The sequence below is a fragment of the Cephus cinctus genome, unplaced genomic scaffold (assembly GCF_000341935.2).
Source record: "Cephus cinctus unplaced genomic scaffold, Ccin1 Ccin1_scaffold1125, whole genome shotgun sequence".
NCBI lineage: Eukaryota > Metazoa > Arthropoda > Insecta > Hymenoptera > Cephidae > Cephus > Cephus cinctus.
The window spans coordinates 17,418-44,678 of NW_014333630.1; the positions used below are offsets into that span (position 1 = coordinate 17,418).

General features: G+C 36.4%; 1 protein-coding gene across 5 annotated transcripts in view; it reads left to right on the plus strand.

The window, feature by feature from the left end:
• The window catches only part of LOC107272205, a 48,546-nt gene that overhangs the window by 11,211 nt on the left and 10,074 nt on the right, over nt 1-27,261 (plus strand). For 2 of the 5 annotated variants that reach the window (XM_025089525.1, XM_025089530.1), the window contains 5 exons: nt 10,656-10,978; nt 11,392-11,613; nt 11,743-11,869; nt 11,932-12,098; nt 15,028-15,405. In XM_025089525.1, coding sequence (XP_024945293.1) covers nt 10,656-10,978; nt 11,392-11,613; nt 11,743-11,869; nt 11,932-12,098; nt 15,028-15,405 — 1,217 coding nt within the window. Of the gene's footprint in view, nt 1-10,655; nt 10,979-11,391; nt 11,614-11,742; nt 11,870-11,931; nt 12,099-15,027; nt 15,406-15,470; nt 18,378-27,261 lie in introns of those variants that run through there. The other 3 variants (XM_025089528.1, XM_025089529.1, XM_025089526.1) reach the window with 3 other exon arrangements.

Genomic DNA, 27,261 nt, shown 5'->3' on the forward strand with positions numbered 1-27,261 from the left:
ATTCATGTTCTTATGCGATTAACGGTCTGGAGTCACAATGGCTGTGACAGATGACATTTTTAAAAGTCATTTAGTAAATCGTTCGAAGGTGAAGTCGAATGCATAACGATTTCATGTTTGTTTGGTTTATCACATTATTTGGTTTGGAACAAACAATTAATCCATGAGTAAAGTATTTTTTTCACAAATTGAAAACAATGAAATCTATAATAAATAACAGATAACTTTGCATAAAATTTGTATTACAAAAAATAACTGTGCTAGATTTTACACTGAAATATATTCTATTCCTGCTTTAGAATATATTCAACCGTTGGAGAGCTGGAAGACGTTATAACGTCTCAATTATGGCGTATCCCCTAACATGGAAAACTCTTTCCTATTTCGATTCTTTAAGACTTTAAAAGAATTCCCACTGATCTTCTAAAGATTAAGTGATTTGGTAGTTGATAAGTATTTAATTTTATTCAATCTGTTAAATAAAACACATTGTACTCTTCGGCTGGCAATATATAAACATCTAAAATATAAATCTCAACTAAATTACGCAAAAATCAATGAAAATATATAAACTGTAACAAATAACGAAGTGCCGTTAGTATAATACAAAACTGAAAACTTTAAACAAATATTAACGAACTTTCATAAAATATTTCAACAAGCCTGATTAATGTCACAATTTAATTATTTATATCAATATAAATTCACAAAGGAAGTCACTGTTAATAAAACCAGCGTACATTCCTTGTTTTTTCTCGATTAAAACAATATAAAAATGCTTGAGATTTATTGCATTAATTAATTCAGTTGATTTACTTGACATCACAACATATAAAACGCATTTTAGAAACGTCTACTGAAATTTTTGTGTAGTACAATTAATATTGTCTCATAAGGAAAAATTTTCCTAAGGTTTCAAAGACTACTACGAAGATTGAAGGCAAAGCCACAAAGTATCCTACTCGTGTGATCGAGGGTGGATAGTACATCTAGGGAACAGATAGGTTAGAAGAGTTAGGTTAAAGTCGTGTGGAGTTAGGGTGGTGGTGAGTATTCTCGCCGAGGTGGCCGGGTGAGTGATGGAGGTCGGAAACCAGGTATTGATTGCGACACGACTCTAGCGCACACATCAGTTCACGTATCCACGCGTGGCCACATACTCATCGGTAGTACCTGCCAGCCTGATGCCAGCCATACACCTATCCAGCTAACTCAACCTATAGGTCTATACCTCGGTTATTCTGGTCGATTCGTGGCCATGTCTGGGCCTTGTCTTTCCTTTGAAATACCTTGGTTAGCTTGCTTGCACCTAGGTTAGATACGTTCTATATAAAATGGACAGCAGAGTAGCATTGGCATCGCTCTATATCGACATTGTATATTTAAACATAAAGTTGTTGATTGGATCTGTTTGGTTCCAAGTGGAGATCTTATTCATTAAATATGCAATTATATTTTTGTTAGATACCATCGTTCGTCATTGATTTGGTTTGTTGGGTAGCACACAGAGAATAGGTATATTTTATGAAAGGAAGGCTTTTGGAGGATTGGGTGTTTAGTTGTTATTAGTTATATTGGTTATCGAACTCCGAAGGTAGATAATACTGTACATGATACATATAGTAGCTTTTTCTGTAGACAATTTTCCTTAAGACGTTAAGCGTCACAGAGGACCCTAGGACAGCTTGTCCACCAGTCTGTGGCAGTTCGTTGGCGCGTAATGCAGTAATATAATGCTTGATGAGCATCTATGATTAGAGTATATGATATATGTATATATCTATTGATGAATATGTAATGATTGTCAGAAAAATCGAGTTTCGCTGTACATCATGAAATATCATAGTCTATTATAACAATCCAGGAATATACCAATATATGGATTAGGTATGACTATTAATGTGTATCTGTATGTGACTTATCGCCATAATCTTTATGTGTACTCAATACTCAGATTTCAGGCATCTTTTGCCCGAAACTAAAGCCTCTTTTTTCCGTGTAGGTATGGAACATTTACGAATGCATAAATAATGCACTATATAATAAGCACATAAATTTTTGTAAATCTTTATAATCAAACATCCACATGTCTAATTTAATCTATAGTCTAATAGAATCTAATATTTCATAATAAAATCTCTTGTAGGAGCAAACATTGTGTCAAATTCTATATCATTGCTTTCATGCATTCACTTTAACCATTCAGTGAAGTATGCAGTCAGCTGATCACAAAGGAAATTTGAATCTTCATAACCGTTCGAGTTCATAAATTATGAAATCGTACATAAAAGTTACCAAATTACACACAAGTTTTTCAGAATATTTCTGCATTTAGCCCATACACGGAGAGAATTTTTCGTTAATTTTTCCTATGAAATTCCTGATCAAATTTACTGTAGAAACCAGTAACCGTGGGACATCGTTACTATTTCATTACTTATTGCTTATAACATACGATATTTTTAGTGGCTACAAATAAATTTTATAGTAGCACAGTAAATGTTGTTACTTGCAATTTTTACTCCGTTTCACAATGTCAATGTTTTTTGTGGTTGACTTCGAAGGTATGAAAAGTATAGTGCACTCTACGGTAAAATTGAATGTAGCGCACGAGATAATTTGGCCTCTCTAGATGACTTTTTAAATTCAACAAGGTAAAAGCTATAATCTTACACTAAATATTTTTAAGTTTGAAAAATTTTACCGTACACTTCAATAAAAGCTGACATATTATGCTTCCTTTTTAGGATGTTTTTGTGAATTGTTTTTATATATATAGGTAATATGTTATGAAATGCCATGATGTCCCGTGGTTACCGTGAGTTTCACGGTAATTTTTAATGAAAAATTCTCTCTGTGTATAAATATATTACAAAATATCGATATAACAAAAATTTTATTATTTTCATATAAAATATATCATGACATCTGAGATATAGTAATTCGTTGTATATATTTAATAGTCACAGTCATATCATACGCAGTTAGGTTTTTATTTCTATAGCAGCATATTTCATATTGAAAAAGTCATCCTTCTACCCATTTCGACTAGACTTTAATTGGATATACTTGTTCAAACGTACATGGTGAATACTCATAGAGTTCAGTTGTAAAATTAAAAGTAATAGTAAAATTCTAATAAACTGACACAGCAGGGCATTCAATGTCGAAATTTCATAGACACAAACAGCAGTTGCTGGATAATTTCATCGAAGAAGAAAAATGATGAAACAGTGTATCATAACCCTGACCAGGTTATCATAGAGTGCATTCACCAGTAAAATTGTAAAATTTGATCCATTAGCTATGTTTGTTAGCTAGTCATCACATTTGCTAAATGCGCAGATTTATTAACAGTCTTATGATGGGACCTGGTCTTTTGCGTACTTGTGTAGAATAGGATTGTATCGTCTGTTGTTGATACTAACACTGATTCAGAGATTTTCGCTTTCCTTGCTCCTCTCATGAACTCAAGTGCACAATTTGTTTGCGCATGCGCGGCCATATTATGATCTGCCTAGTCTACAAAAGCTTTCAGTATGGCGGCGCTGCCGTAGTTTATGCCCGACTTCGCAGCGCAAGTGGAGTATCAAATGCAGGGTTGATCCATTTGGTGATTCGCGGGAAATTGCGTATATTACTTACCGCCCTGACATGAGTGAAACGGTGTTGCCAGATCGTTGACTTGATTATCATTGAATATATGAGATACGAGATTAAATTCAAGTGACTCGTTAAGAATGAGTTTTCCTATGACAGTGTTACTAAAAATATAAATTATATATTCTTGTTGAAGGGTTGCCCTTTGGTAGAGTTTAGAGCTTTATCGTAAATGATTTTGTAATTTCAATTGTGGTAATTACGCGAGTGATTAACTGGGATAGTTTGATTGATTTAATGTTAATTTAGTATGAATTAATCGCGACGTTAATATTTGTTGATATAGGGATTGGATAAATTTTTGTATTCAAGAGATTAGATTAATATCTGTATAAATAATGTATAATGTATTGCGTATTAGATTTTTAGTGAATTCTACATAAGTTCAATGGTGAATTGTTTAAGAAGTGTGTCGACAAGGAGAACTGAACAAGTTATGAAATGGGGATTGATTGGTATCTATCCTGGTGTTGGATGCCATTATATCTTAGGCATTGGACTGGAAACAGTTGGGGATAAAAGTGCAATCGGCGCTGGTTGACTTGTACCGTGTTATTTGAGAAAAATGTATTTAAAAGTAAGTCAGATTCTTTGAAAAAGACTGCATTGATTTTTCGAAGCCTTTTATTATTATTATTATGCCAGGGTTATACATCATGGTGATTATTATACAAAATTATTTCTCCATCTTCGAAATGTGATAGTTTTCCAAGGGTTACAAGAATTCATATCTTCCGTGTACGATTGACACAATTTGGTCGAGTAATAACTTGATAGACCATCGATAGCTTTTGAAGAAATCTTAAAACACCTTGGCAGTGGAATATTTGTTGAAGAACTTTCTTGGCTTATTTTACTGGACACTTAAAATTAATAAAGTTCGAAAATACAACCAACCTGAATGTTATGAATTAGTATGAATTTTTGTTAATAATATCAAATGGTTGTGTTCTAATTGTTTCATATGTAATAAAAAAGACCTGGAAATTTTTATTTCTAACAACAAAGTGCAACGTGATCATGAAAGTGTAATGTGTTAATTAATTGAAGGATATTAGAACGATCGGTATTGTTTTATAATATCGATCAGCCGTTGACCAATTGATATTGTTTTCCTGTTTTTGTCTGGATAACGTGATGTTACATTTTCCACTTGCAATATTATATGTAATTATAAGCCCAGTGTTGCAAGAATTGAATTATGTAGTTCAGTAAGCAAGTAAATAGTATTATAATAAAAGTTATATACGAATATGAGAATATACACATAATAAATTATTCCAACTGTTCGCGAATTATTATACAATTGTAGTGAGTGACGATCACGTGTCTATTTCTTCCTTGAAAGTTTGAAATTGAATTTGATAACGAGATGAGTACAATTTTACGAAAATATTCCTACAAGTACAAAAATAGATTTTCATAGCATAATTTGTTGTGGATTTGTAAATTTGAAAGAATATTTCAAAATAGATGGATTTACATATATAATATATTCCTTCCTTCGTACTGGAAATGATCAAAAATTAAAAAAATACTTTACTGTTCCTCAACAACGAGAATATCAAACAATGTTAAAGCATTGAACTGTCACTAACGTTTGAAAAAGAAAGAAACTAAAAATTTTAATCTGCGACAAAAAGAATAAAGAATAAAGAAAAAAGACACGTGCCATAAGTCAAATAAAAATATCAACGTATCAAATGTTTTCCATTAGTGTTAAAAAAAAAAAATGAACCAAAACTACTATCAAAAAGTGTAATAATAATATCCCAAATAACGGTGGTCCACTGTAACGTAAAAATTGTGATAATCAATAAGTAAACTAAAAATTTTACAAAATGAAAAGGTCATAAAGAAATACAAGTAACATCCAAATAATGAATAAAGGAAATAATAGAAATTTGCATTTTTTGATGGATTAAATTCCCAAGTGCTGATGGTATTCGGCGCATGTGCAAGAAGAATATTACTTTGAACGTTGCAAGGTGAACTATAAAAAAAGAAGATAGTGCAAGAAAAATAAAAGAAACACAAAATTAAGACGGTTTTCAAAGCCAAGAAAATGGATTGTTGTAATTACGTTCAGCCGTACGCGAGACGTGGCCATTTTTACCAACAGCAACAATTCTGTTATGAAAATGCAAATGCTTACACACTGTACAACGACACAGTTCCGATTGCCAGTTCGATCGAAGCCAATACACGCTACAACAGACTACCATTCGCTTATCATACGGGTAAGTAAACTAATCCGACGGCTGGACTGTGTACACGAAAACTTTTTTGAAATATTGGAAATTTTCATGATTCATTCGCTTATTCCGTCTGTTAGTTTTATTGTTGGATTGAATTTCTATAACATGATACGATAATACTGTGAAAATAAATCTAGAATTTCCACATCAAAATTTCCTACTGTCAATAATTTTTTTTACAAAGGTAATAGTTTTCGATCTACTACACATTACCTTTGTAGAAAAAACATTGTCAATGGGAAATTTTCTTATGCGTTGACTATCTTTTCTTCGCGGCAAATTGAGAATAATTATTTGTTTAAATATTTATATATATATATAATATTGTAAATAATATATATACAGGGTGTCCCAATGAAAACAGGACGGTTGAGTATCTGTTTAAGGAAGAGCGAAACAGCAAAATGTGTCAGACGAACGTTGTAGGATACGAAGGGGGAAAGTCAGTGCAAATAGAATCCATCCTCCTACTATTTATGCTTCTATGTTGCAAGCATAAATCCAGTTTTTTTAAAAGGCAACAACATGTTTGAATCCGCACAAGTTGTTCGTCTCATTGAGACGAATTCAACCATACCCTATTCATGATTTTTTTCATCGATTATCTATGAAATATCACAGGAAAATGGAAGAAAATGTGCTTATCTTTATTGAAGCTTTCCTACATGTTCTATTTCGTATGATGCACGTGGGTGATTGTATAGGTGCAGGGCACACTTATTGCAGGAGATGTTCCATGTTGCCACCATTTTCAGCGAGACAAAACTCCAGCCGGCATCGAAAGTTTCCAACAACAGACCGAAGAACTACAGGTGAAATGTTTGCAATCCCATCTCTGATGGACGAGCGGGAGTGGGAGCGGGAGAGAGGGAGAGAGAGACAGAGACAGAGACAGAGATAGAGACAGAGACAGAGACAGAGACAGAGACAGAGACAGAGACAGAGACAGAGACAGAGACAGAGACAGAGACAGAGACAGAGACAGAGACAGAGACAGAGACAGAGACAGAGACAGAGACAGAGACAGAGACAGAGACAGAGACAGAGACAGAGACAGAGACAGAGACAGAGACAGAGACAGAGACAGAGACAGAGACAGAGACAGAGACAGAGACAGAGACAGAGACAGAGACAGAGACAGAGACAGAGACAGAGACAGAGACAGAGACAGAGACAGAGACAGAGACAGAGACAGAGACAGAGACAGAGACAGAGACAGAGACAGAGACAGAGACAGAGACAGAGACAGAGACAGAGACAGAGACAGAGACAGAGATCTACCAGAGGATTGATTAGTAACTGAGGGTAATTGATATTCGTAAGAAAGATTTTGAATTTGGAGGGGATTGAATGCAATGTCAGGAAATTCCCGGTAATTTGGATACGTGTTAAGGCGTGATCGGGGCCGTTGTATCCGGTTGCTCAATAGAATTCTAGTTATAAGTCTTCGATTCCGGATTCTTCCTTGGATTAGTGCATTGTCTGAATCATCTTGGTGGTGATGTAGGTGTAGGGGTAGGTGAAGGGTAGTTGGTAGGAGTTCTTGCGTGCGAGGTTCTCACGGTGCTATAATAAAAATGATCTTTAGACACCTCATTTCTAGGTATTCCGTTCAGCATTGCTGTCCGTGCCGTTCTTGTTCTTTGTTTGTCGTGATCTCTCTTTCTTTCCGCTCATCCACCTATAATGTCACAGTGTTGGTGTGATTTCTGGAAATGTGAAAAAGTGTGAGATGTCGTGTACAATATAATGATATCCCTAAATTATCATAATATATATATAACTTATAATGAGTAACGCATGTTCGTCGAGGATCAGTTACATTTATTGTGGTCATTGACCTTTGCTAATGGGAGTACTGAGGGGGTGCTGAAGGGGGGGGGGCAGTGGGGTTGCGTTGCGTCGGACGTAACATTCTGGAGGTGTAGTGCTGTGCCCTAGTGCAGTGCCTACCTGTGTGACCTCTAGATACAGTTCTCGGCCTTCACGAATTAGCTGCACTAGCTCCAGTGAGGACTCCCAATATATTAATTGGTGGAGGGATTTCGATTTTATACCTCTGGTTCATTCTGTTACGTTCTCGATTTGTTGCTCTCTGTATCCGGCACTATTTCCTTGACGCTTACTTCGATCCTCTCTACTTCAGCCTAGCAGCCTGAGCATTTGCGTAACCGTCTGCTCCAGTTCGTGCATCCACTTGCGTTTGCTTATTTTATGCGACCCCAAAGATTGCGTTACTCGTTTTCACGCGCCCCTAAAAATCGACAGGATCCGTTAAGTTATTGCATTATCTGATAGGTTCCGTCGGAGCTCCCGTTTCGGTGGAGTTGGGTCTGTTTCACCCCAACTCCCAGTTCATACCGACTCGTCAGTTCCGGATGAAAAAAAAAAGAATTGGCTGGCAATCGCCTGGTTTGCGAATTCTGAGCAAAGGGTGGACGGCCGAAGGTAACGCAGGTTTGTTCTCGAAGATAGTTAGCTCTCAGATTTTTCGCTATTGGTGTCTAGTTACCAAAGTACGTTACAACCTATACATTTGAGGTTAAAGCTTGAAAGTTGCACAAGCTATGGATGATAATACCAGTTCCTCATACTTGAATTATTATTTAATACTTACGCATTGAATAAATTTAAATAAATTAATTCAACTGCGCAACCTATGACGAATAATTCTCAAGCTGGAATGTCACGCGCTATCTTAATGTTAAGATGAAGTGTTCGTATATGGGAACTAGGTGAGTTTGTATCTAATCTAAATTGACATTCCCAAACAATGTACATACATGATACATAACTTTGACATGGTTGATGACTTTTTTACTTTAAATTTTATCTACACAACTTACTTGGATTGATTGTATTGAACAAGGAAGTAGGAGTTATTATATTTCAGTAATTAATTCATTTTTAAAATGTATTTTTAATTTGCTTTATATTTAATGTACATAAACAAAAATGTTTGTGGCTAATTTCAGAAGAATGAGGAAGGTACATATTGTACTCTAAAGTAAAGTGCTCCTGTACTAGTATTTTGTGAAATCACTGTGTACGTATGTACTGTGACGTTAATTTTTAACGTTACAAAAGTCCCGATGTGGTACTCGCGTGCTTTTGATCACGGAACGCAGTATCGTCTCTCGGGAGGTAAAATCCGACTGTACCGGCCAAGAACTCCAGGGTCCCGATTACTATATTTAACGAGATTAGGCTAATTTTTGTTATACAATAATTTCATGCGATACGTCGAACTACCGCCACGCCGAGGAAAACACCAACAGAGAGAACGTCATCCTCTTTAGTATCGCCGGAAGAGAACAGCCGGAGGTTAACGCCAGGGAGCGTGAAAGAACGCTAACATCAGCAGGCGCCTCCACTCCGTCACGGCCGGCCCAAAATAGAGTAGGGAGCCGACTAACAGGGAACATCGTTATGGACTACCATCACGTTCCGTCAATCCCGGTATCGGTGCCCTGTTGGAGGCATCCGTATCGAAGAGGGAGCTCAGGGAGCTACTTTAAGCCGACGAGTCACTACCCTCCGCTACTGCAACGTCTCGTCAACCCAAGACCGGACTGCAGCGACTACCCGCCACTATCTGGACACCAAAAAGACACGGCAAGAAGCCCCGTTGATCGTCTATCCGTTCCGAGTCTCACGAAAAGGCGACGTACGCCACTGTATCGCGCGTAGACTGTGAAGGAACTTAGATTTTGCGTACCATTCTTCCCCGTATCGTAGTTATATGATTCGTTGGAGGCTCTGGTTAATATCTACTTTAATATAGAGCATTTCGCGTCGGGTAGTTAACAAATAATTTCGTATTGTGAAGTAGTTATCGAATTAGTCCATTGGCATGTTTCAAATATTAGTGCGCAAGCCATGATTGAGCCACTTAGTTGTCTCGAGCCCTGTAGGTCACAGAAGTAAATTGTATCGTAGAAAGGATTACTTCTCTTTATTTCACGTGTCTCGCAAGGACCTTATATAGCGTGTTATTCTGTCTTAGCGTATTTCGTTCGCGTGTCCCGTGTAGGACGTCGTCTCGCGCGATATCGTATTCTTATTTATTTCATTTCCATCTATTGTTATTTCATTTGTTACATTCATTTTATAAATCCCACAATAAAAGGGCCTGTTGTTACTGTTATTCGATATCTCGTAGTCTCTCAATCTACTTTCTTTTACCATCTGTGCGTTCCCTACCCCTCTACCATCTCTTTCCGTTTCTTTCCTCCTAGCCGGAGTCCTCTTACTTTTCTCGGGAGTTTCGTGTGTCTCGCGACGCAGCGTTGCGTCTGGCGTCCATTTGGCAGTTATCCTAGTCCAAAATTTCTTAGTTACCTTTTCCGGGGAAATTTTAGAGTATCGTCCATTTCGTTCTTATTTGTGGTGCAATCAGGTTGCTTTGCTACGAGGCAACTTGAAGAAAATAACGTCACAGTATATACATGTTCTTAAATTTGAAGGAAAATCGTTATACTCTGCTCAAACGCATTAACTGAAATTAAATTGTGCAATGCTATGTTAGATTCAAACGGAGAAGTCAATAATGGAAGTTTAACTGAATGGCAGCGGTTTTGCATACAAATGATTTATAACATCAATCGGATTCAAAACATTTTAATAATAATATTCTCCATTTAATACATTAAGTTGAATATTAATAGAAAATATGAACATTTTATAACTTTTTTTATTTATATGAATGAAAATATAAAGTGTTTAACTTCGTTTCAGATTACGTATACAATCCGAAGGAGGCGCGTTTGCGAAAAGCAATGCGTGAACAAAGCCGTGAGATGTCACGACAGTCGATATTGCAATCTGCCGTTGCATCTGCCGTAAGAACTGCATCTCCACTGAATGTCAACACGTCGAAAAATATGAATTTTTCACATCATCCGTCGGCGGGTTCTACATCTGTCCTGGGTGCAGGGGCCACTATATCCACTTTGCCTGAAAATAGTTCCAATGATAATTATGATCGAGCAGTTAATCCATGGATCTCGCTTGGACACGCAGCACCAATTGGGCTTATGAAACCAATTCTTTTGTCAAGAGTGAGTGCATAATTAGGCTTTGTACAAAACAATAAGGGCGTACTCATCCCTTAGTATATTATTATTATTTATGAGTCGATCCACAGCAAGATTTAGATTCTAATGTTGATCGTTTGTTTGATTTTACTTACATTCGGCAACACAGTTGTTTTGAGATATAATTAATAATGTGACAGAAACTTGTAATATGCAGAAAAATGTAAAAATATAGATAAAGATATATTGTATCACTGTTGGCAATGAAAAATTTGAATTTGGTTTTGTCGGTATATTTAATTTAAGTGTCGGTTAATCAGGAAAGTGAACGTATGAAACTTATCAATGAATAAAACAGTATTTGGTAAAAAATGTATGAGCAAGCGTTGATAAATGGAATGAAATTATATTATTAACAATAAGTTTGTATTTTTAAGGGTATACCTGCACATCAGGGGATGGCAGACAAAAGTAACGAGATGTTGAGGATAGAAGTTGATTGCGTCAATGGACATGCATTCTCAAATAGTTCTACGAGTAGTTATGCCGGAGATTTTGTGCAGCATAACACTAATGCAGATACAGTTAGTGGACAGCCTAGTAGCGATTATTGTATTATCGCCGAATTTACGGAGGGACAAAAATGGCACCCGTATCAGGTAGACAAAAAATGGCTAAAAGTGTTATGAAACTAAAAATTAATAATATGGTCTTAATTACTTTGTCTAATAACTGGTTATTTGGATGAAATTCATTTTCGATTTTTTACTTAATTTTGTTTCTTACAGAATGTTCCTAATAGCTATCACGGGGGGGGAACCCCAATTTCAAAAATCGCGACTTTGCATGGGAATATTCCGAATGCAGCTTCGCACACTCATGGGGCTTGGACTCAATTTTGCGGATTACCATTGCGTACGTTGTTAACAAAATTTTTGTTCACATTTTTTTTTTCTAAAAAATTTTCCCATTTCTAGCTACCTCCACCACGCAAAGCGCGATGCTTCGTAGCCCTCGACATATGCTCTTCCTTCAGGATCACCGCAGTGAACAGCGCAATTTCATTGATGAAGCACATCACAATTCAAATAAGGTCGAAGTAAGAAACAGGCTCCCGGCTGCATATTCACCACAAGAGTATTGGGTATCATTATTTTTTGGGATACTTCGTATGTTTTAGACAATTAGTATGCTCAAACTATATATAAAAAGAACAATAGCATATAGCAATCAAAATACATAGAAAGGTTTTTTCAAGCCATACATATTGCTATATCTTATATCATATTCCATGTAGACTTATTGGAGATTAGATCAATCGATTTGGAATTATAACGATATTACATTAGACCCCCCCCCAATAACATTTTCGTGTAAAAAAACTATGTCAAGTACATAAGTCATTATATATCTGCTTATTATACGATCTAACAGTAGTCCATTTTAATTGTATTTTCAAAATTACCTAAAACGTCTTCGCTACTCTTTTATATTACTAGTGTTTCTGATATTTAATTATGACTTAATGGTCACTTAATAATAAATCAAAGTTTAGGTGGTTCCTTTATCGAGTACTACATGGGGGGTCTGTGAATAACGGTTACTCGATATAAATTTGCATTAATTTTGCCAGTCTTCAAACACAAAACTAACGTCAACTTTCTATACAGAGTATATTAGCAATAATTTGTCAAAAATAATCACGCTTAAAGTCTAATAACAAACATATAGGCTTAGAATACCATTATTACGTTTTTAAGTAAGTACTTTGGAATTTCTGGCATGAAGACGACGACGACGTATCTGAAATAAAATCATCTCGCTCGCTATCTCAGTACGCCCTGATCTCGTACACTAATCCTATTGATTTCGATGGTAATCGATTCAAAACCTTAAATTCTTGTAGACAATGTATGAACAATCTTTTCTCATATATAGCGATTCATAAGATATTTGATTCCAAACATAGGTATAAGAGTTGACTCGGGTAAAGAATCTCTGCGGTCCGTGCCCTGTGCAGCCGGTTGCCTGTACTTGGTGTGAGACTCGACTGAGTCTTTTAATATGTTCATTTTAAATTCATTTTTAGTGGAAAAAGTAGAGTGATAAATATTGCTCGGATTACATATTAAGCTAGTCACGACCATAAAGAAGTATTAAAAAATGGTATATTTGAAATAAGCATGCATTGATTAAAAACTTCGCTTTTGTTAGCTTCTAACATAAGTAATATGATTCCGTGTTTAATGTTCTACTGGTCACATTTGGTTTCATAGACTTGAGAATTATATATGGTACAAATTATGCTAAGAAATATATTTATTTCTTAAGGTAGTACGAGCGGTACAGTCCTCTTACGTGAGAATGAAAATGAAAAAGTTTTAAACAAATGTAAAGCTTGAAACTGACGTGCAGAAAGCTATATTTGAGAAGAGGCAAAGTCCCTCTAACATAAAAAGAAATAATAGTTGTAAAATTATTAGCAACGAAGCAGCAATCGCGTATTAAGAGTCATACGTCGTACCATTTTTCTGTAGAAAAATCTATATTACTTGTCCGATTTCAATGTAATGTAGCTTATTTTATTCGTTAAACGATTCTCTAGATATTTACCGGATTAGAATTTTCGATTAGCACTATTGTTCCTCAGAAATTGTTGCTAAAGAAATTGTTCATTGCATCATAGTATGAGCAAATAGCTATATTTCTTGTACCATATATTTTTAGAAAAAAATCTGTTTTGGTGGATCTTTAAAGAATCTTTGAACAAATAAAATAAGCTACAGTATATTGTATTCGGACAAGTGATGTAGATTTTTCTTAAGAAAAATGATACAAGGTATGACTTCTAACAATAAGCAACTACGCTTTTGTTGCTTCGCTGTTAATAATTTTACAACTATTATTTCTTTTTATATTATAGGCACTTTGCTTCTTTTCGAATATAGCTTTCTGTATGTCAATTTCATGCTTTAAATTTCTTTAAAACTTTTTTCATTTTTACTTTCACTGGGACTGTACCGCTCGTACTACCTTAAGAGTATTTTAGTTAAATATATCGACTGCTTTTTAGACATGACGGCGTGGAGCCTGTCGGAACGTTTTATGCATTCGCTATTGAAAGTATTAGAGCAAACAAATTGGACTTGAGGGATGACGACTTGATCCTACGATCGCATTCATACATTGGTTGTTCAAAACAAAAATTAATTTTGAAATTCTGGAAATGCTAATGATTTTTCTGTAATTTCAATCTGATTGGTTAAGCAATTCAACCGGACATTTAGATGCACACCTACGATACTAAGTTTTTACATATTTTGTGAATGTGCTGTTTCGATCCCCGAAGTCTTAAATATTTGAAAATCGCTATCTACATCTTGAACCAAATTTCTCATTTATATTTCAAATCAATCAGTGTAGCGGTTCTTTCAGAAGTTTGGATACACACTTTGACATTGATTTTAAGGATCTTTGCGCATGGCTGTTTTGAAACCGAAAGTGCTGGACATCTTCAAATTTTCTGTTTCATTTTTTCGATGGCGACTGCATAAGACGCTCCCATATGTTCCATGCGGTCGTGCCTGAAAATTCATTACATAATGCAGATCAGTAGTGACATGATTTATGTACGATTGAACGTGCAACGTTATTGTATCAAGCTGTCATTTTTTAATTATATATTCATATTTTTGATATACACTGAGCTTTTTAATATCATGCGTTTACTAACATGCACTCTATTGTACATTTTAATATATTGGATGTATCGCAAAAATCTAATTTGGTTGTGGTTTCGAATCAGTAATGCCACACCTCGTTACTAGTAGTAACGTTTATTGGGAGCAAAGAATATAGTAAACAAGAAAAGCGTACGAAAGATATAGCGAAATTGTGACAAAAAAATATTATGGTAAAATCGGTGAGGTTATATAAATAACGGTCTAAGACACCTTAGTACTAGTATTGAATTGTGATATTGACAGTTCGAAGTCACACCTAAATTCGGAAATTCTTCTGATACACCCGCTATAAATGAAGATATTAAAAAAAATGAAATGTATCTTCACTAGATACACGATGAAGAAAAGTGCACGGAAAATGACGGACGATGGATGCATGGAACTTCAAACGAGTTGAGTTCATCCAGTACGTTGCAACCCGGAAGAAGACTCCATACAGATCTATCATCGGAACAACAGGATGATCAGATGCATTTGCAGGTGCGAATGCAATCTCGCACTTATTCACAGAAACCATTTATGCAGACATATACTGAATGTAATTCATATCAGGCCAATCAATTAAAGAGTGATGAATGGTCCAAGGAAAACTTTTGCTGCAAGCAACGATTGCCAGGTTTCCATCAGGCATTCGGATCCACGGAAATTGGTCGATTTTCCCGTTCTCAATTCTTCACGAGTATGGTTGGCAGCGATAGTGACAACAGCGTAAGTAACAACAGCAGTAACAACAACAACAACAACAACAATAACAATGGCTCGTGCCATGTCAGTGGTACATCTACTTTTGGTCCCACTGCCGATGGCGCCTCTGTTGGAAATTTCACATTAGCCGCTCACTACAACGAGGTCCGGAACACCCCCGCGTCCCGATGGCACAATCCATACGTGGGTGTTATAGGTAGCGAAATTTAAGTGATTAATTAGATCATTTCTGATTGCTAGAAAAATGTTACTATTCTTACCATTATCGTCATAAATAAGTGTGATATGGTGAAAGTATTTGTATACATTATTTTTGTTGTCACATTACTTTACGCGGTCATTATAATTATAATGGTATCTCGATTAAATATTTAGAATAAAAATAAATTCATACGTATAAACTCAAATTAAAAAATGTATAGGAATTTTCGATTTTATAGGTTGTGTGGCTTTTGGTTTTGAATCTATAAGGTTCTATTTCTTTTCATTTTATGTTTAACTGGAAATAATTTACATGCGTGGACATTCTTCTACGCGAACATTTTTATATAGTCGAGTATTTATTTTGGAAGTTCTCGTATATTTTTTGTTTTGAACAAGTTATAAATTTGTTTCTCTGTCTTCGAGGATCTTAGACCAAAATTATATTACTAAATACTGATGTGTTCATTATAGGTATTTGAAGGAAAGATTTATTATTCAAGAAGTTTTAAAGAGGATGCCTTTCATTTTCAATTTTTGTCCTGTTTATATTTACAAGAAAGTATCTTCATTGGCATTGATATAATACGTAGAACCACGGCGATGATCTTTTCTTTCTTCTAATTTGTTATACTTAATGGTTCCGTTAGCGATTGTTTTTTCCGAATTTTTTTCTGAATAAATGAAAGCTTTGTAACAATATTTATTTCATTACCAAAAAAGTGCCATTTCATGAGCACAAGAAAGTATAAGTTGAATTGATTATTGATGTTATGCGCACGTGTGTTTGCATAATAATACAATTTCGAGCATTCTTAATTTAACATATCAAAATGATAATCATAATTATATTTTACCACAGAAATGCACAAGTAAATGATAAAAAAATGTATGTGAACTTAATAAATGATTTTGCTCTGTTTTAACCGTTTAATCCAATTTTCAAAAAACCATACTAAACTTGTGACAAAAAGAAAACGCAGTTTGATGTGCAAAAAAGTGGACAAAAACGAAAATAAAAAATCAATAGATCCGAGGTCTGTAATTGTATACTGATGCATTCACACATGACGTGTTAATAACGTTATACTTAAAAAAATCCATGGAAGTTTCTTGTATATCTGTAATACGTATGTAATTCAACAAATGGCGACCATAAAAACAAGAGGGCTGACAGATTGAATGTAATCGATCAAATTTTAATTGGTTATCAAACTTGTGCCTTTCGATGGACTGGGTATATTAAGTATTATTACAGTTATTAAGATAATCAAAGTGAATTTTACATACCTATTATTATTCATTAAAAGCTGATTTCATCATTTTCACCATAGGCGCGTACTTGCTCTTTATATATACATATATATGAGTGAGATATGCCAGCCCCCTTATCTAATTAATTCTTAAATTTTTAGATTGAAATAATTAATTGGAAAATTTGGGGTGCATCTATGTAATTGAACTAGGTCCAATATAATTGACACAGAAACAAAATACATTTTACGTCTATGTTATGTCGAAGTCATGTCCTCGAGAAGGGTTGCGTTTGTGGAATACATAAAGAAAAAAAATACAAGGGTTTGTAACGAAATATTCTGGATTTTTGTAAGCAAGACATGTGGTTGATGGGTTCTGCGTTGTGGAACGCAGAACGATTTTGTAAATAATATTGAATATGTAAATTCGAACAATGCATGCATCTCATACAGATATGATAATCAAAGTCGAAGCGTTCTCTATGTTAACAAATTATTAACATTAAGTAGATAATTATTATTTATTATGAAGAAATTAAATATGTGATAAAGGAAACACACAATACCCAACACACGCAGACATACCCCACACACTAGAATCTACGTACCCATATAAATATAAAATTGTCTATTATGTAAATGTTATGATATGAAAGGAAAATAAGCGAGGTTGTCCTGATATTCCACAAAGCTTAAAATTTAATTTATTTCCAATTTAAAAAAAAACCTTTCTTCCGTAATTCGATATACGTATTCAAGCATAGAATAATGACTATATAAGTCAGAAAAGCTTTACTAAATGTATTTTACTAAACGTATAGTATTTTATTATTTAGTTTTATATTCTTTCTTTTTTTTTAAGTTACGCTATTCCGTGTACTTTAATGGATTTGACAAAGTTTTTTGGCATATAAAAATTACAGACTAATTAATGTTTTGATGAATTGATTGGAGGTAGAACAGAACAATAATTGTAAATATTGTCTCTCTCATTATTCAAAATGCACGTGCATTCATATTTACTAAATAGGAAACTTAAAAAAAAGAGACAAAGTATAAATATAACGCAAGAAGCCGTCTCCTTTTGTTTGTTGTCGTTCTACTTGGATAACAGTGCTTCATTTGATCACTTGCTAAAAATTGGTCATTTTATTTATTTGAAAATTGCGGCCGAAGTAGTGATAATAGCCTAGGGGAGAATGCTACGTTGCTGCTTGTAAATAGAGCAGCCAAAAGCACGAATCGTAACTTAGAATCACAGGTCCAACTAACTTTTCAATGGCTGCTGGTTAGGACAGAGAATTTTTTAAATTCGAAAAACATCACATGGGTATATGGGTTTTTGAATAAAATTATGTTTAGTACGTGCGTACATGCATATAAGTTGTATGTGATATGAGTAAAATTATTATTATTGACAATTTCGCTAATGAGTATGATAAATATTCTGTAAGAAGAAATGAAGATACTGTAATAAATTTGGTAATTATAAGTGGTGGTTATCTTTGTTGATGGAGATTATGTGATGTATTTAATTCTTCCGGCGATTATGAAAGTGTCCCAAGACGCAAATGTGTCGTTGAGATAATTAGACGTTTTCGTTTGCTTTAAAAAAATTATTATTTAATAATTAATTCAATTTTTCCATATTCATGACTTAGGTGACTTTTATAATTACTGGTACAATTAATTATACAATTAGTGGATAATTTTATTCCGAATTTCTTTTGACTTCTTGTACAGTAAGCATTAACAATACCCTGGACTGAGGATGTAGGATGATCGATGCTTGGTAATGGTCCCCAGTCCAGGGCATGGTTGATGTTCATTATACAGATAATTTGTCGCGAATGAGCTTAGCATAGTTCCATTTTCTCAAATTTCTTTGTTTAGGGCATATTTGGAGGAAATTTCAAGTAAAAGTGTTTTAAATGCTCTTCAACAGAACTTACATTTAATTACTTTGCTAAATTAACGCATATATAGTATAATTAATTAATCTTTCCTCGGGGATTTCACGATCATTATGTATTTTGTAGGCATTTTGGCTGGGAAACAAGGAATCAAACTCTAGTCTTCATAAGTAGAACGGTCTTTATTCTTTCTTTTCTACAAGCACACACTGTGTTTACGCCCTAGCGTCTCTGCGACGACTACTACTTTGTCTTCTTACTTCCCCCTCCTATATCGAGACTTCTGCCCTACGCGCGAGAGCTAGGCAACGTTGCTGTGTTCTAGGAAATAGTCGACCGTTGCGCTTTGTTTACATTAAGATGCCTACAATTTATTGATTAAAACGATACCGAGTGCCGAGAAAATTTCTATATATAAATATCAAAATGAAAAACGCAGTTAGTTGGATTTTATAAAAATCTTCGTGAATTTTCACTAAAGAAAATCATATCTTGGGAACAGTTTATACTGAAGTAATATCGACCATTTATTTAATCTTTATATGAATTCTAAAAGGACCACAGTTTTACAAAGAAATAGTTGAACATTGTTAAATTGTTCGTTTCGAAAACTTGAAAAGATAATTTAAGTTTACAGAAAGGCTGTATAGCATTGCGAAATTTTGATATCAAAATGTACCTTATTATATAGTATGTTCCTCATATGTCTGGTGTAAGATCGATTTCTTTTGTGATTCCTAAAATGGGAATATTAAAGAAAATTATTTTAAAAGCGTAAATTCTTGAAATATTCGTTGTGGAATTAACGAGTAGTCTTTAGAGGGCTGGGAGATATTATAACGTCTTGAAAATAGTGTTCATTATCAAGCATAGTACGCATTTAACTTAGAAACATCTTACAAAAGTTAAATCGGAAAGATTTAAAAAAATACCTTTAAGAGGTAATCTCGTTTGCATAAGCATTTTGAAATATCAATCTAAGTGTCTTCCATTTAAACAAAATTTTTTGAAATTCTCGTAACAAGCGCATTATTGAATCATTGACGTATTTGTTTTTGTTATTATTTAACTTTAATTGACATAATGTTACGTCTGGATGAGAACCTTCAATCACACTTCATGCTTTTTACTATTATTCTGTTCAGCGCAACGTGTTAAGTATCTATAGCAAAATGTAATCAGTCTTTGCTATTCAATGACCATCTTTATCCGACATATTACTACACATACTACACAGTAATAACTTAAAAATCGGCTTACTAAGAATCATTCTAACTCATCGCCTACCGTACATAAACATATCGACAGTTGTGCTTCACACTTCTGTGACAGCCAAGGCTAGGATATGCTTCCTGAAGAAATTATGGTATAAACTGTAACGTGGCGTCCGTGGGACGGCCAGTTACATAAAAGCGTAGGGGCACGGAGAGCCGTGTCGCCAACGAAAGCCGCCAAGAGAATGCCGAGGCCGACGAAGATTCATGGCAAGGGGAAGCCGGGGAGAGAAAGCGGCACCGCCGAGCCCGAAAATCGGGCGGACTCGGGTAAGATCGGCGCCGCCCGGAGACTGGCGGGCGGTGAGCGCCGAAAAGCGGATAGCGGACCGAGGCGAGGGATAACGCACGAGTTCGGGTGAACTCGGGATTCTTCGGGAATCCTCGGGCCGGGGGGCAAAAAGGGGCCCACTTCGTTTCGAACCGCGGATCGGGAATACCGAAAATCGGCGGATAAGGTATCGCGATTTTTCTGGTTGGAGTGTGGTGAGAGTGTGTGAGGATTGCAGGACCTGTTGTGCAACGTGGCTTTTTCCCGGACGTGATATGGAATGGGATCTATCGACGACGACGGCGCTCCTACGGTACTCGGAGAATAGAGGGTGGAGACGGCCGACGAGGAGGAAAATTGCCAACCACCACGACCCGAGCGACGAGGAAGAAAGGTACGGTTCACCGGAAGATTCGGTAAGTGCAGTTTAGGCGACCGCCCCGAAGCCATGCAGCCGGGGATGAAGCGCATCCGCCGGTGCATCTTGGCACGAGGAGTGGGGGGCCGCGGGCCTCGCCACGGGTCCTGTCGGTTGCAGATTTGAACCGACCACCGTCAACAGGGATGACCTCCGCGATATAATCAAGTTCACAGCATCGTAAGTAGAAGTCTAGTTTTATTAGTTTTCATAATAATTTCCAAATGTGGATTTAAATTTGTATCCAATTCGGTAACAATTCGTTCTATACGGCCAGTCTCATGACTATCAACGACATAGGGTGTAAGTAACTGGCCGATCCCGGGTAAATTACTGAAAGGTTAGTCCCTAAAAAGCCATTGTGAACATCCTCCCGACGTTGCCCATTGCTTATAAATACTCGCGAGTGGAGTTACTTTATTTCTACAGAGTGACATAATACACCTATACCTCGATTTTGGAAATAAGTTGGGACTTATTATTCAAAAGTGTAGTTAGTATAAGTATGTAAGTACACAATAGTCTCAGTATCAGGCCATACAAGAAGAGGTTTTATTCTTACATTTTATGTCGTATCATAGTGAGAAAAAAAACTAGTAATTACTTTCAACAGTGGCTTTCACCTTGGCTTTTTTTAATATTATAAAGTTTTTAAAGTTCATACACAGATTTTTATGCTAAATATTATTCTGACTATCATAGCCGTGGGACATGTCATGTACATAAATGTTTTCTCGCTGATTCAAGGTCTGAAAACTTCAATTCCTCAAACTTGCAAACGTTATTGAGAGCCTTTCTGATAAATGTAAGTTATTTTATTTTATCTTAACATAAATATTATGTTGTCCTTATCTTGATCAACCATCGATTTCTTAACTAAATTTCCAAATTGACTTCTGTCTCACACTTAATACCTACGCGAAATCCCAGCTCGCGATCAAGTATCAGATCACCTCGCAAGTAAGAGTTCAATTTCGTCAATTTTCTTAATAATTCCAATTACTGTATTTGAATATCGATATGTGTAACTCAGTTGATATTTCAATACTTCGGAATCACTCTCTATTTATCTTCATTCCGCTAATATTTTCAATTTGAATCTAAAAGTATAATGTAACCTTCTACAAGGATCTATACTTCACTAAAAGTATGTCGATTTTAAGTTCTGTTAGTCGTAATTGTTCGATCCCTGACCACGACGTCTTATGACTATCGACTTCTTAGGACGTAAACAGCATGTCGATCCGGGGTAAAATTCCGAAAGAATTAACCCTAAACAGGCTATATTAAAATCAGTAGAGTAGAGTCAATCTGTCTTTCCATTCTCTCCTTTATCAATAACATGCGATTATCAAACGTGATAGTAGAGTAACATAAATTTAAAAGGACCATACAATTGACTATCTATTGTGACGTATGCCGTCCATCAGCGTCGCCTACAAATAATCCGTGACCGCTCCCAACGTGCTGAAATCGAAGAAAAGATCCGAAGATCTAGTTGTTGGGCGCTAGGTGCGGCTTTCCCGCACCACCATCCCTCACAACGGCCGTCTTCCACATTTCCCGGCGGCTCAGCCTCAGCGCACTGAAAATGGTAAATGGGGGCGACGAGAGAGAATTTCGGAGTCATCGGAAAGGCGCGCGAAATGATTAGGCAGCGAGTAGAATACCGTTTCGTTTATTACCATTAAATAAACGAAGGATTTTACAATATAAATCCCGTCGCGTACAGTGTGTTCCCCAACGGCGGCTCACGGCTATTCCGATTCGTGGTGGCTAGCCTGTCCAAGACCTGTCCCTATTTCGGTGTGCCTACCGAATCCGCGAATCTCGTCGCGCCGCAATTCGCCTTTCCTAGAAGGTCTCGTTTGAGACGAACTTTTTCTTCTTCGGGAGTGTGCCCCCTGATGTCGGTAGCCACCAGAGGCATTCGTGTGTCCGCACCACTCCCGCTCGGCTATCTTCCCGCGCGAGATATTCTCTAAATAATACCGCTCTCGTGGTACTTGCCGAGAGCTGGCTGTCCCATCAGTCCTTTAAGAAATCCCAATAGAGGTGGCCGTGTCCCTTCCGCCTATCTCCATGGTGCCGCGTCCCGGCTCCACGAGGGCGTCCTCCGAACACTCGGAGTTTCACACACTCAGCCACGCACTGGCACTATACTATATAAAATAAAAACGGGAGCCATGGTTCTCTGCGAGAAATCTCGATAATCGCAATCCGCGATTATCCGATAGATCCGCTATCGCCCGAGCACGGAAAACAAACTCATTTTCTCGCGGTCCACCGGACACCCGAGTCCTTACACACGGATTCCCCGCACATACCCCCTCTCTTCTACCTACCGCTCTTCGCGGTAGATCAAAAATCAAAACAATTCTCCTTTCTGGCGCCCTCCCCGCGGACCCGGAAACCGTAGTCGGTCGAAGTTCCCGGGATACCGGCACTGCGTCCCGACGGTTGAGCACCTTTTGCGTGCGGACTCTCAACCCTAAGGGCCCCGTGCCTCCGCCGCCGGTCCACTATTTTCCCCCGTTTCCTCCTCCCGAACCCCAGACCAACGAACTCTTTAGAGATGGAGGCCGGAGGCATCGTCGTGTTGTCGGCAGCGCGCGGAGGTGCGGGGCTTTTGGAATGTGTCGTCCTAACGTCACGTTACAGTGTATAATCGTGCATATGGGGCTCTGAGACGCGATAACTAGTGAGAGAGCGATGGTACGGAGAGCCACTGTAATAGGTCGAGCGTTTGACAAAGCGTAGGTAAAATGTGCGCTAAGAGGCACAGGTCAGATAATGTCATGGAGATAAATAGAAGTTTGGTTTCTGGTCAATCATCTTGCATATATATTCTTTCATCGAAAGATGCCCTATTATATCATACATACTAGAATGCTTGCGAAAAAGATGACCAGCCAGCATAGAAGAAAAAAAAATCGCGCCGTAAAAAGATAATGAACGTGTATAGATGGCGATGACATAACTGAATGCCAACTATCTCACTCGACCTCTCAATACGTCCTAATCCCGTCCACCAATCTTTTTCATTCTGATTACAATCAAATGAATGTATCAAATTATTCTTTCTATGTATAGTAATTCACATTCGAATCGAAGCACTAGTACAAGACCTACTTCGGGTAGAGTTTCGATCGGCCTTGGTCTGTAAAGCATGTTATCTGTACTTGGCGCGAGACTTGACCGAGCTCCTTTAAAAATGTAAAGCAGGCAGCGCCATTTGTCGTGTAAGAAGGTAAATGGACGTGTAAAGATGACAACAAAGCTAAAATAAAATCAATAACTTTTTCTTATACATGTATAGCTGTTTATCGAATATTTGATTTGAAACATAGGTACAAGATATGCTTCGTGTAAAGAGTGCCGGTCGGCCATTGCCTGTACCGCCGATTGCCTTTAGTTGACGAGAGACTCGACCGAATTGTTGGACCGTCAAACAAATATTTGTGCCATTGTTCTACTATCACCAGATTGATACCGTTGAAACGTTTATACCTTGATTTACTGAAAGTTTTTTGTAATGTTCCGCAAATATGTCATCCTTGCCCTGGTTACATTAAAAATGGAATTCACTAATTTTTTATTTATTTTATTATTTGAAAATGAAAATTATTCACTACACTGTATAGATTCACTAGACAGATTGTGTCTTTCGTATTTAAAGAAATTGTGAGGCGTTTGCACACAGAAGAGACAATCTCACGCGAGTGTCTATGTCAAGAAAAACCACGTGATTACAGACGACTTAAAGTAAACAGTGTTTTGCAGAGATGTATCCTTCAAATATTACCTTTAAGTATAGAGAATATTTGTAACAAAATTAATGCCTATCTTGAACAATTAGAAAAATATCAGAGCGACACGGTAAATTGTAATATTAATTAATTATATGAATATTAACTTGTGTGCATTTAACCCTTTGTAATACCGGTGTTACACCTCTTTGAATTAAAAAAAAATGCATTAATTACCAACCGATATATTTAAAACTTCATACTGAGGGTTATTTTGGATCGCTGAATTCGAATCTGGTGTAAAAATTTTGAAATTCCAAATCGCTGATTTTATATTGAAGCTCAAAGTTCGACCATTTTTTGGTTATCATAGAATCTATTTATTTATCGAACCATACATTTTTCCTTACATCCAATTTAATTCAAATTTGGTACGTTGAGGTTTTTGGAGTCGCAGATTACGAGTCTATACTCAAAATTCAAATATTCAAATGGCGGACCCAAATGCCAAAAGTAACTTGATTTGGCTAAATTTCTGTACTCAGGAGTTATTGGGGTAGCTAAGAATTTATGAATTTTGAGTTCGGATTCGTAATCAGCGACTTCAAAAACTCCCAAGTACAGAATTTCATCCAAATAAAGTAACTTTTTGCATTTCACCATATTGAATTTCTGAATTTTGAATTCGGATTAAAAAACTAATTTACAGAAATAATAGTATATTGTGTATCGCGGAGTCAAACCTGTTCTCAAGCGAGGACGGGTTAGACTCCAAGATGCACACGATACTTTATGCAAAGTAAGATGTTTTTTACGTCATTCACGGGAGAACTTTAATTGATTTAGTTGAAAACACTTAGAGTGGAATACAGGAAACTCGTGTTTGATTGTACAGCGTACGTACGCGTGTGGGGCAATGTTATAAGTCTCCAATTAACATTGTAATGTTATGGTATGGGGGCACAGTGGGTCGGTGATGGGCAAAAGGGGGGTCTGGGGGGCGAAGGCCTCCAGTGGGCTCCAGGGGCGGAGCTCCAGTAGGGGGTAGGGGGCGAAGCCCCCCGACTTGATAAATGAGGTTTTAAAATGAATGTACGCTAAGAAACCATTGACTGCAGTGTCACTTTGACAGTTAAAATTCAAAATTCAATTAAAAATATTGTTATAAGTAAGACATATATAAAATAAAAATTGATAGAATAAACCTTTCTTATTTCAAAATTAGAAATTGATTTGCCAGCGTATTTTTATTCGATTTTAATTGGAATTCAACTAAATTCACAATGTTTAAACTGTGAATATTTAAGTTTGTCGTAGATTTTTATTCAGTTTTGAGATTTTTATCATATTAAAAAAGATATTTTTGAATTAATCGAAGGTTACAGGTGGAAAACATCAAGTACAGAAATTTTTTTACATTATGTTCACGACTAGTCTAACCAAAAAACATCAGACAGTCGTCGTGCGCATGTGTAAGCGACAATTATTTTCTTATTGCTATCCACGGACGGCAAAAACCCCCCTCCCCTTAAATATTGTTCATTTCGGTCATTAGCCCGGAATAACGAAAAAAAACCGTGTTCCTTTTGCATAAAATATATTGTTTTTTCCTTTAATCTTGTTTTACGGATTTGCTCGGTCGACTATACTGATTATATTACCACAACAATGTTTCGATACAATCATACTGAGTAATCCTTTATAATTTTTGTAATAAGTGACAATGATGAATTACCAATGTTCAGATTAAATTCTCACAGTTCGATTGTATTTGCGAATGTTGAGGTAGTCATTGTGATAACGTTAATTGTACAATAGAATTAATTACAATAGAATAATACAATAGAATACAATAGAACTAATTACAATACAATTTAATAAATTAATTGACCTAATTAAATTGAAGTTTACCATTAACACAAATTTTAATTTCATATTTCTCTTATCCTATCCCTTTTTTATCTATAACAGTTCATTTTAAAAAATCTTAATGTATAAAATCTTAATGACCTGCGTAGAAATCAAGAGACTCGGTCGAGTCTCGCGCCAAGTAGAGGCAACCGGCTGTAAAGGGCGCAGCGCGCCGAGACTCTTTACTCGAGTCAACTCCTTATACCTGTGATTGGAACGAAATATCTTATGAACCGCTATATATGAGGAAAAGTTATTGATACATTCACTATAGGAATTGAAGGTTCTGAAGCGATTGCAACCAAGTTCAATACGATTAGTGTACGAGATCAGGGCGTATTGAGATGGCGAGCGAGATGATTTTATTTCAGTTCCGTCGTCGTCGTCATCGTCGTCGTCGTCGTCGTCGTCGTCTTCGCACGTCCATCGCATTTTTTACACGATAGATGGCTCTGACTACTTTGCCTTCCTTACCTATTTGTACTCTGTATGGTGTTAGTAATTTACGAATACACAACACAATCTAATACACTTTATACGTGAAGCTACCGTACATACCGAATTTCCAGTTAGTATGAGGGTGCTTTCACAACAGAATTATTAAGTTTTTAATAGCATTCATGTGGAGCTGGTGCTTTCACAACAGTATAGAATTTTTAGTTTTTAATAGCAGTCATGTGGAGCGCGCGTGTATGGATGTATGTATATGTGTACTTCGGCATAGTTCCTCGTATTTTAGGTGACAGTTTTTAGAGATACAGGATGTCCAAGTGTTCCGCTCCGTAGTTTCCTGGATCTGGGTGTGAGACGTGGAAGGTCAGGGTGTTCAGGTGTTCCGCTCCGTAGTTTCTTGTATCTAGGTACTG